Source organism: Silurus meridionalis, chromosome 21, assembly GCF_014805685.1.
Source record: "Silurus meridionalis isolate SWU-2019-XX chromosome 21, ASM1480568v1, whole genome shotgun sequence".
Classification (NCBI taxonomy): domain Eukaryota; kingdom Metazoa; phylum Chordata; class Actinopteri; order Siluriformes; family Siluridae; genus Silurus; species Silurus meridionalis.
The window spans coordinates 8,181,147-8,193,306 of record NC_060904.1 but is presented as its reverse complement, the minus strand read 5'-3'; the positions used below and the strand labels follow the sequence as shown (position 1 = coordinate 8,193,306).

The 12,160-nt window shown below is 36.5% G+C and overlaps 1 protein-coding gene across 4 annotated transcripts in view; it reads left to right on the top strand.

The window, feature by feature from the left end:
* The window catches only part of prkag2a (protein kinase, AMP-activated, gamma 2 non-catalytic subunit a), a 92,361-nt gene that overhangs the window by 61,916 nt on the left and 18,285 nt on the right, over positions 1-12,160 (top strand). For all 4 annotated transcript variants that reach the window (XR_006928957.1, XM_046877604.1, XM_046877605.1 and 1 more), the window contains 2 exons: positions 3,657-3,766; positions 7,231-7,312. Coding sequence is in view for 3 of the 4 variants with exons in the window: in XM_046877604.1 (XP_046733560.1) it covers positions 3,657-3,766; positions 7,231-7,312 (192 nt within the window). In the remaining variant the exon portion in view is untranslated. The remainder of the gene's footprint in view (positions 1-3,656; positions 3,767-7,230; positions 7,313-12,160) is intronic.

The following is a 12,160-nucleotide window of genomic DNA, read 5'->3' as shown; positions in this document are numbered from 1 at the left end:
AATCTTTACATGTTTTTGACCTGGCAATAGCCTTGTGACTAGTTGCCAAAAGTTTCATTTATTGTTTTTTACATTTAAGCATGTGGGCTAAAAGGCACATTTTTGTGGTATGAGCTACCAAATCAGAAGAAAAGAATGTGAGTAGTTTATTATACAAGAGAAATAAAAAAAAATAATAAAGACGGGTTTGGTTACAGGTGCTTATAGCTACATATCACTAAAATTGTGAAATTAACAATTATAAAAAAATATAGTTGGTTTTAGCTCCAGTGTTTTGCAAGTAGAAATGCAGCTTGAAGTAATGTCTCCTTAATCCACAGTGTCTTGTTCTATGAGCATAACCTCTGTAATCAGGCACTAAAGCTCTCTGAGGGCAAGTTATCACTCAAAAATATGCTGGAAGAGCAGATTATTTTCTCCCTAGTAACTTGACAGTCAATTGACATGAAATGTGGAACGATTTGCACAGACATTCAAACACATATGTTAATACACTTCCTGTAAGCCTTACCCATTTCCACTGTCTCACATGCTCTCAACTTCATTGCTGTAGAAGTAAATTGAGAATGTGTCGAGTTGTTTCTTATAAAATTGCATCAGTGTACATTCAACTTACTTGCATTAGTGTATGTTTATTATTCATCACCACAATTTATTCGGCTGTTTGGGAAGTGAAAAAGAGAGTTTGGACCTGAATGATCAGCCAGGATTGTGTCAAATTTGCTGTTTTTGTGTTTACTGTTAATTGCTGCAGAATCACTTAAAAATCCATCTTCCAGAGTTTTTTCTCAATTGCCACAGCTGATATTATTCCAATTGTCCTAGTCTCTTTTAAACTACAAATATTTTCATTTCTCTCTTACCTTACTGATTGAGTACCATTGCCTTATTTATTATATTTTAATCTGAATAAATTTCGCAAATCAAGTGTCGCACACGCCTAGCATCACTAGTGGGGAAAACTGTTACAGGCCAGAGACCATATGAAAGAAAGATTGCACTTGTGATATGCAGCACAAAACAGCCAGTCTTAAGGGTTTATCTGGGGATTGTTGGAGAAGAGGTTTAGCCAATGACCTGCAACCTTTTAAGTCAAAACAGTACACTTTGAGTTCTTAATGAAATCATTGTGCAAAAGTTTAGAGGCATGCATTTTCAAACTTTTATATTGTGCCCTCTGCCTACGTAAAGTACCATGACAGATGTTTTGTGGGCGGCTGTGTCCTTAAAGAAAGGCTCACAGTGCCCCTCGAATGTTGTTCAAGTGTGTAGCAAACAACAATGATGACAATTTTGCAGTTTAACTTCGAATAGCTTGGTGGCAGTTTGCCAAAGCGTCATACCTCTGCAGTAACTTCAGTAGGCAATTGTTTGGTCTCTTTTGAAGATTCTCATGAGCCATTAGTTTGTTTAAAAGATTCGAACAGTAGCGTTTTTTTATTGTAAATGCAGTTATTTTTTTAGGATCAGCATTTTGTTTGTTTTGTTTGTTTGTTTGTTTTCTGAGATTTTATTAGGTTAAGATACTGTACAGTCTTTGTGTAGTCAAGCCATGGTGTGCTTACCCAACATGTTTACCTCAGAGCAGCAGCTGGAAGCTCTTAATTGGCTTTGCTTGCTTGAGCTCATCTCGAGCTAAAGTTTGTGCCTAAGGTTCTTTCCTAAACACAAAGAAATATTGTCACATTAACACAGCATAACTGTACCAACATGCTTAATTTTCATGGTTGAAAGTAAGCATACATATCATTTTCTTCAGCTGTAGTATTATTGGAATAAATGTTTGAACTATTTATATCTCCTGAATGTGCTTTAAGGTTTTATTTTAAAATACTCTGTTTAAAATTAGTAATTAATATAAAAAAAAGAAAAGACACTCGGGTAAACCATACCCCCCATGTGATTAAGCTGCCAACCCAATTCAAAGTGAATTGAAATGAAAATAAAAATCCTGGTTGTATTACTGTGTTGAAAAACCTTTTGCTTGTAATACAACACTGTCTTTTAGAGGAAGAGTCTATCAACTTGGCACATCTTCATTTGGCAACAGTCTTGTAATAATGCTCCAGATCTATCAGATTGCATGGGGATCTCATGTGCACAGCTCTCTTTATTCCACAGGTTTCTAGTAGGATTTAGATTTCAACTTCATTTAGATTTTCTTTTGGAGCTATCTTTTTTTGTTGACTTGGATGTGTGGTGTTATTGTGCTAAAAAGTAAAAAATATTCTTCAGTGGTCAGAGAGCTTGCCCCAATTCTTAGAGCCCCTGTCCCAGTTTAAAAAGAAGCAGTTACATTGCATGATACTGCCACCACCATGCTTCACTGTAGGCATCAATCATTTGAGTAGCCATTAAGTGGTCTTTTTTTGCAGCAGATTTATCTTCGAATTTGTTCCCACACATTTCTAATGAATGTCACATGGTTTGGACTGATTTTATTTATTTATTTGTGTGTGTGTCTGTGTGTGTGTGTGTGTGTGTAACAGGAGAAAAAGAGCAATTGTCCACAAACTGGTCTCCTGGCAGTTTTTTTTGCACAAAATTTGTTTTTCTCATTTTATTCATCATTTCCACATCCTGTAAACATTATCATTTGTTTAAGCTAATTAATATGCCTATGAAATATAGTTTGTACCAGCAGCTGATCCGTGTTCTCGCTTTCTGTTGTGCAGCAAGAGGCAAGATTTGTGCTGTCATATAAAATAAAAAGGTTTCTTTAAGAAACTCAATAGGAAATCGTTTTTTCTTTTGCTATTACTCTACGAATAATATTCAAACCATGTTAACCCAGTGAGTATAATCTGCTAGGATTAATGGAAAAAAATAAATCCTGGATACATAATCCACTTTCCCCAGGGACTTAACCTAGCGATTTGCCCATCTTTCATATATTGCTTTAACTTATGCTTTCCTCAAGAAATGTAGAGAATGAACTTTTACAAATGCAACAAACTGCCAAGTTGAAACTCGCCCACATTTCTCATTTGATCTATGAGTCTAAGCAGAACTGTCGGTCATTCTGGATCATGCCAGCAGAACTTCGCTAACTGGCAGTGTGGAAAAGATAAAGATCTTTTCATGGCACAGAGCTCAGTCCAGAAATCAAGTGGCGCCTCGAAGGAGCCTCATTGTTTTTTTTGTTTTTTTTTATCTTGACTGAACAGGAAAATGCCTGGATGGCCCCTTAAAAAATGCCCCTTTTAGCAAAAGACTCGTCCTAGGAAACCAAGGTCTTGTGTGAGCGCTACTGTAGAAACCGTGCATGGTAACGGAGAGAGTGGATGGAGCAGGATGCCAGATACATATGGACTAAAATGCAGCTTTCTTGCTGTTGAATGTCCACTTTATAGTACTTTAATGATTAACAGAAGTATTTAGTTTATCCCCATTAGGGATAAACTCTGGTATTAATAATTTGTGTATACTTTAACCTCAGTGTAAACTCTGCTTAAATGAACACACATTTTGCTCAGTTTTTGATTCAATAAGAAACATTTTCTTTTATATAACTTATTGCCTGTGCTACAGGCGAAGCTTTTTGATTGTGTTTACTCCTGTTTAATTTAAACAATGTTTATGGACATTAAACATGCAGCCCCTTTTACCTCTTTATATCCAGGACTCAATGAGCCTTTTGTCTGTTTTCGTTGCAGTTGTCGAAGAGTCTGAAAGCGATATTTACATGCACTTTATGAAGTCCCACAAGTGCTATGACATTGTTCCCACTAGTTCCAAACTGGTGGTGTTTGACACGACGCTACAAGTAAGTGTTTGTTTTTTTTTTTTTGCATTGCACATGTTTTACATAAGACATGTTCATAATGACCCTTTGGCTTGTTTTCACATTCTGTCAATCAGAAACCTTTTGTTTATTCTTTCCTCAAACAAATGAGTACAACTGGTACATAGCGTCAGAAACTATTACAAAGTTCAGAGTTGAAACATCTTTGTTAAGGGGAAGAAATAAGTAAGAAGGGTGAACGTGTGTTGCTTGGGCATTGGATTAATTTTTTCTGATTATTTTTAGATTAATTATGAATGTTTTGATTAATATTTTAAGACCATAATGCCAAGTGCAAGGTTTATTTTAATATACTCATTCTAAATTGTTTCTTTAGTAACTAGTTCTCAGGCATTGCTGTCAATAGTTAAAAAATAAATATATATATATATATATATATATATATATATATATATATATATATATATATATATATATATATATATATATATATATTGGTTTTCGTTTATCTCGATCATCGGTTATCTTGACGCTTTTTGGAAAGCCACCCAAGACACTTTCTAAAATGTTAAACAAACTTCTACTCTATATTCACAATATATTTCCCTTTGTTAAATAAGGGTTTAAACCTTTTTTATTTATTTGCTTATTTTTTTATAGTGAGTAAAACTTTACCACAAGACAGTCTAGACAATGTTTCTGCTATATTAATTATATAGCTGCTGTATAAAGTTTTTTGGAGGTTCATAACACTAACAGGGCTTTTACTGGCAGTTTTCTGAGTTGGCATGAACAATTGTTAAGCACAACATGGTACCTAACCTTAGGAGACCTGTTGGTAGCCAGAGTTCGTTTGTACTGGATCTGTGCTGTGATTTCTGAGAATGTGAACTCAACAGGATTTCAAGAAGTAAAGCAACTTAAACATCTGCATCATTTTATAATGAATATAATGGCATATTATTTTATTAGTAGTACTATAATTTATTATAGTATTTATTATATTGTGTGTCCTTCCAAAATAATAAAAATCGATGTATACGGTGAGGTGCATCGTGTTCTCCGTGCACATTGCTGATGACGCAAGATGCATTCAAATTTTTTGGTGTTCTATCGACTTTGACCACTCTGGTTTGTATAACAGCAAATGTACCCAGTGTGAAAACCACTTAAATGTGTTTTATTACTTACTACTTACTTTATAACTTTACTAATGCCCTTGTGGCTAAATGAGCAGAAATCTCCTGACCCACCCTCCGTAATCTAGTGGAACATCTTACTAGAAAAGTGGACGTTATTCTAACAGCTAATGGGGACTAAATGCAAAATGGGATATTCAGAAGGCACATACAAATCTTATTTTCAGGTGTGTGCAAACTGGTCCATATAGTGCATCTATAGAGGGCAAAGAGTAAATAAGAAGAGAATACTACACATCTCATTAAACTGCTGACCATTACATTGCATTATATTTTTGTCCCTGATTGTTTCTGTTTTGCCTAAAGGCTGACTCTATGCTGTTAAACATGTTTAAATTATTTTATACTGTATGTTAATACAAAAACTCAGCCAAAACAAATAAATCCTCTAGAATATGGTCTTCTCTCTGTTTAATACAAGCATGATGTCCTGTTACACGAGACCTCCTCACAAGCCTCTGCCCAAACTATCATCACTCTTGCCTCTTTGAATTTTTAGTGTGACGAAAAGGATGCAATCGATTCCGAAGATACAAATGTTAATGTTAACTGGGGTGGAGCATGCGCTCTTTCATGTTTGCTTTCCCTCTTTGTTGGGGCCCCAAAAGTGAGACTTTGACCCTTCTCTTAAGCTTCCAAAGGCCTTTACTGTCACTGTGGCAGCAAATGCACCAGGGCCCCTCAGCCTCCCCCTACCGCCTTTCATCACTAAGGCATGGATTTGTCTAAGGCAAATGAGCTCACCGAATTTTACATGTCTGATTGTAAGGTTAAATTCGCAGTTTGAAAAGCATGTATGCATCATGGGTAGGAGGATGAAGGCGTACACATTTGTGACATACTGTAACTCATTTAGGGTTTGAACACCCTTAGAAGGCTTTAACATACTATGTCACATAATTATCAGATCTTCACAAATTTGCAGTCAGATGTTACTGCAGCTAAAACCCAAAATGAAAGAGAGGCAGATTTGCCTCGACTGTGGTTAATAGGCCAAAAACGATTCCTCGAGTAATTTGAATACAAAAAATTTTTAAACTACACCCAGAGCACTGTGGTTTCACATATAGATGCTTGAAAAGTATTCATTTAAGGTACATTTTAAAACAGATAATGTGCGATTAAGTTGCGATTAGTCACGAATGAACTCTGTGATTGACTTAGCTCATCACATTACCATGTCAGCGATGTTTGATGTGCAAAAAGGAAGTATATTGTAAACTCATCTTGTATATTGTACACTTATCTGAAATAAAGGTAAAGCTTAGATTACAATACAATATACATATTATACAGAAATAATATAAGTGGTGAGTGACTAATAAAAAGTGAATGAAGCTTGACAGACACAAGTGGGAAGTTGAAAGTGACTGGTCACTTGACGATTTGCAGGCAGGCAGTATTGCTCCATCAAAGCACTGCGGTACTGATTGTTTTTTAACGCATCAGCACAGCGAATACATGACTCACTGCAGTGCTGTGCTGGCTGGCAGAGGTTCACTCCCCCGCCTTCATCCAGGACCTTCCATTTATCAGAGGAAGAGGCCCAGGAGTTTCTCATTATGTCCTCTCACTGTGGCTCAATTAAAGTTTAACAGTCAGAGTATGCTGGAGCAGCAACCGAGGAGAGAAAAAGAGATGTTCTGGTGATTTATATAAGAGAGCTCCGAGCTGCAATGACTATTGCTTAGTTCCAATCGCTTTTGAAACAAATAGTCTTTTCATAAAATTCATTGTGTTTATTGTAAGTGAAGGTATAATTTGGAGGTTTGGATTGAAGGCCAGAAGTCATAAGGGGGTGATGTTTCTCTTTTGCTCCAAGTGAAAGGCTTCTGAGAGGAATCTTTATCATGTAACACATGGCAGAGAGGTATTCATTGTAGCAGTGCCTTTTGCACGTACTATGAATTAAATTGAATTACATCCTGACTATAATAATGCAGTGTTTAAGCTACTTTGCAGTGTTTGTCTATGTACGGGATGAGAACGTAGTCAGGTGGCATAGTGACGGATCAGGCAGGATTTTGTGTCCGAGCTGGATACAGCGCTCTCTGCCTGTCACGACGCAATACTGCTAGGAATCAGGAATTGTGCTACCAATCTGTTCCTTACTTTGTTACTTGGTTGCCAGCATCTTATAGACGAAAATGCTTGTAGTGTACCTCTCATTAGCTAGTGTTCTTTACAGTCCAATTATGTACCTTAAATATGCATGGACAAGTATAGCTTGACCCCTTTCTTTCTTGGAGTGTGCTCTGACCTATTTTTTTTCCTCTCATGTCTCAGGTTAAGAAGGCCTTTTTTGCTTTGGTGGCTAATGGAGTTCGAGCAGCGCCTCTGTGGGAGACGAAGAAGCAGAGTTTTGTAGGTGAGTGGGCAAAGCTTTATCCTAATGATCACATGAGTTTTGAATCCTAAAAGCATCGTGGGGTACGAGGCAGAAAGATGTGTTGACTTCACTGTGATTGGTGAGGTGTAATCTGAGCCAAAAGACAAAGATGTAGGACTAAACATCTCTGCAGTGTTGCATATATTTAGCTCAAGAAAATGCTAGATGCCAAACGCAAATTTACTCAATTAAATTCATTTTTATTTGTATAGTGCTTTTAACAATGAACATTGTCTCAAAGCAGCTTTACACAGATGATGTGGTGCTAAAAAAATGGATATGTTCTTTAATAACTAAGTTTGTCCCTGATGAGCAACTGTGGGAAGGAAAAACTCCCCGAGATGGCATCAGGAAGAAACCTTGAGAGGAACCAGACTCAAGAGGGAACCCATCCTCATCTGGGTTGCACCGAATGTCCATTTATTGCAGATATACGATTTTGCGGGGTACAGAGATGGTGCTCAGAAGCAAACTGTAGTCCTGAGTCAATGTAGCAGACTGTTGACATTAACTACAGTCCAAATCCATCCTCAAATCTCCCGTTCTTACTCCGGAATTTTGTGGAACCACTATAAAAAAAAATTACTAATACACTGTATGGCCTAAAGTATGTGGATGGAATATTTTGGGATGGAATTTGTGCATATTCACCCACAAGAGGTCAGAGAGGCCTGGCACAAAGTGATATTCCAATTAATCCAAAGATGCTCACTGACGACAGGGGGCCAGCCACTTGAGTTCTTTATCATGAACATGGGCTAATTGTGTGCTTCCTGGTTAAAGAAGTCCCACACATGGCTGTGATGGACAGGTGTCTACATACATTTGGCTATATAATGTAATTTATTGAGCTGCAGTTTTGCTTCCACAAGAGTCTTCTTTTTGGTCTTTATTTGGTTTCTCTTACAGATTATAATCAGAAATAAAATTAAAATTAATCTTGCTGAGATTTTTGTCCCAGATATATACCAGCACAGACTATGCTATAAACCAATAGAAGAACGCTCCAGGCGTAATTCCAAGCAGCTTTTTTTTTTTTTTTAAATAAGGATTTGTGCATTAATGTCCAGGAGACTGCACTTCCAGGAATATGTCAGATTTAACCCGCACTTAGTTCTCAGAAATCCAGAAAAATACAACTTAACTCCAGCCCCAGGCCTAACAAATGTATTACATATTTTAATGAAGTTGCAGAATGCAGGACAAGCCTCCACTTTGTTCTTTTTTTTTTTTTTTAAAAGAAAACACATAAACCTGTGGCATATCCTAGTTTAAAACTCCCACAGTCCAGCTCCTGGGGAGATAGCTTTAGATAGTGATTCGTTAAAAGGGTTAATGCCTCACAATCTAGAAGAGTTAAGTGTGGTGGTTGATAGCTGCAGGGTTGCATATCTTTCCTAACCACCATCCAGCACTTGAAGCCAACCCACGCTTAAACAAGAATAGCATCTACATCACTGTTTCATAATTCTAAAGAAAATTCAAACATTTGTTGGACTTTGCTCTGGCAAATAAAGCTGACCATCAGCTGTCAAATAAGGTGTGTGTGTGTGTGTGTGTGTGTGTGTGTGTGTGTGTGTGTGTGTGTGTGTGTGTGTGTAAATATATATTCCATTCTAGAAATTCTCTAAAAGCTTTTAGAAATGCAGGTACCAGGTTTCTTTTTACATATGAAGGAAGAAAAACGTATGTAATTCTTGTAACGCTTGTAAATTTTTTATACGACTGTTGTAGTGTTTGTAATACGCGAGATCTTCTTACATCTCACACGCCAACAAGGCAAACCAGACAGCATGACTGATGAACTGCTGCTTGTTGATGTGTAATATAGAAGGATATAACGGTTACTCTAATATCAGTATAAGTGAAAATACATTTTTAAAGAACCCCATCCATACTGTCCGTCCTCATGTTATGCAAGCTAGGAAATTTGAGTTCTTAATAAATAAATAGTTTTCTTTCACATTAGAAGGCCTTATGCTAGTGCTATTAAATTGAAAATGTAATGTTATGCCTTCACTTCCTTAAAACAAACTATGCGAGTTTTCATGTGTACCCCTGGTAAAATTCATGGGTTCACTCAATGGTGAGGAAAGAATTATGGAATAACCTTATAATTTGCTATTCTATGGAAAGGATTATGATACCCAAACAGGAAGAAAACCCAGCACAGAGTGTGGCGAAAGATGTTGGCTGTTCCCAGTTAGCTGTGGCTAAAGTTTGGTGCAAGTATAAACAACCTGGGAAGCCTACAAAAGGAAAATAATCAGATAAACTGAGAAAGATGTGAAAACATCAGGATTGAAATCTTAAAGCAGTATGGCTTGAAAATAGAAACTGCACAACAGAATAAACACCAAACTAATGAGCAGAAACAGGAGTGTTTGTGAGAGAACTGTAAGGTTATTGTGGTCTATAGAGAAGTAATCATGGAGTGAGGATGATTGGATGAATGTGATATTCAGTGATGAATAATTAATCCATGTTGGTAAGTAGAAGTTCTCTCTGGTGCCATTCTAATGAAATGTATAAGCGGCCCGCCAGAAGCAAACCAAATTTCCCAATAGTTTTTTGTCATGTGGTTGTACAGTATGTCAGGTAATGGACTGGGAGAGTTGGCAGTCAGTACCTCAGAAGTCAGTGCGCTGGTGAAATTTTAGACATTCCATCATTAAAACTAGGTTTGATGGTGGTGATGTTTTTCAGGATGAGATGCTTCCTCTTATTAAGCAAAGACAGTTAAAGGCATATCTGCTCAATAACATAACCAGAAAGCAGTATGGATCTTAATTTGATTTCAAAAGTTATGGTGGGAATTTAAAAAGACTTAAAACCAGCTTGATGGAGAATATTGTACTTCATTAATGTAGTTTATCTCCCAAACATTGCAGTATTTCATTGCTTTTCCTCTGGGTTTTATGTACAAATTTAGATTTTTTTAATGTTAATGCCATAGTTTTCCTCTACTTTTATTGGAGGGGAAAATGCAATGAATTAAAATATTTTAAATCCATTTGTTTGTGGTACGTTTCAAGATGCCGTAATGTTAAGCTATTAAGCAAAATGTTTTTGTATTGTGATAATTTATATTTTGTTTATTGGCTATAAAGTAAAAAATGCCGGATCTTCAATTTAGGCGATTCTATCATTTTTGCAGGGCTTTATTTTGGCAATAAAATAAATGCTTACATTTCTAAAGGAAACATACAATCAAGCCTCTTTCGTGCTCGGCTGTTGATTGCATAAATGGGAACATTCACCCTTTTCAGAATTTTTTAATTTTCGGTAGCAGCAACCTATTTTTCATTAGTTTGCATTGACTGGGCGTTATGTAAATTCTGGCTATAAGCAATACAACGGATACATATTTGTGTCATAATAGCTGGTAATCATGCAGAGATGATTTCCTTTTGGATTTTTTTTTTTTCTACAACCCCTGGCAAAAAGTATGGAATCACCCCTCTCAAAAGATGTTCATTCAAATGTTTAATTGTGTAGAAAAAAAACAAGCACATATATGCCACATAACAATTTTCACTCAACAATCCAAACTTCTGGCTGTATAAAACACTTGAAGTAAAAAAAAAAACAAAGAAAGATAACTATAGTCAATTACAACTTTTTTTACAGATCAAACAAATCTGAGGAAAATTATATGGAATCACCATGCACTTTGCATTTCTAAAACAAACACCTGTATCTGATTACAACTGCTAATTAGTCTGCAGTTAAAAAAGAGTGCTTGCACACATTTAGTGATGTGTTGAACCAAGATGATTGACATAACTCATGGCTCCAACACGAGAGATGTCAGTTGAAACAAAGGAGAGGATTATCAAACTTTTCGAAGAAGGTAAATCTTCACGGAATGTTGCAAAAGATGTTGGTTGTTCCCAGTCAGCTGTGTCTAAAATCTGGAACAAGTACAAATCAAATGGAAAGGTTGTAAAAGGGAAGCGTACTAGTAGACCAAGAAAGACATCAAAGCGCCAAGACAGAAAACTTAAAGCAATATGCCTTGAAAACAGAAAATGCACAACAAAACAAGAGAGGAACAAATGAGCAGAAAGTGGTGTCAATGTCTGTGACCAGACTGTAAGAAATCGTCTAAAAGAAATGGGATTTACATACAGAAAAGCCAAATGAAAACCATCATTAACATCTAAACAGAAAAAAAACAAGGTTTCAGTAGGCTAAAGAAAGACAATCTTGGACTGTGGATGACTGGATGAGAGTTATATTCAGTGATGAATCACAAATCTGCATTGGGCAGGGTGATGATGCTGGAACTTTTGTTTGGTGCCGTTCCAATGAAATTTATAAAGACACTGCCTGAAGAAAACATGCAAATTTCCACAATCATTAATGATCTGGGGTTGTAGGTCAGGTAAAGGTATGGGAGAGATGACAGTAATTACATCTTCTATAAATGCACAAGTTTATGTTGAGATTTTGGACACTTTTCTTATTCCATCAGTTCAAAGGATGTTTGGTGATGGTAAAATCATTTTTCAGGATGATAATGCATCGTGCCATAGGGCAAAATCTGTGAAAACATTCCTACAGGAAAGACATATAATGTCAATGGCATGGCCCGCAAATAGTCCGGACCTCAATCCAATTGAAAATCTGTGGTGGAAATTGAAGAAAATGGTCCACGACAAGGCTCCAACTTGCAAGGCTGATCTGGCAACTGCAATAAGACAAAGCTGGAGACAGATTGATGAAGTATACTGTTTGTCATTAGTTAAATCCATGCCTCAGAGAATTCAAGCTGTTATAATAGCCAGAGGTGGTGCAACAAAGTACTAGTAGTGTTTTTATTTG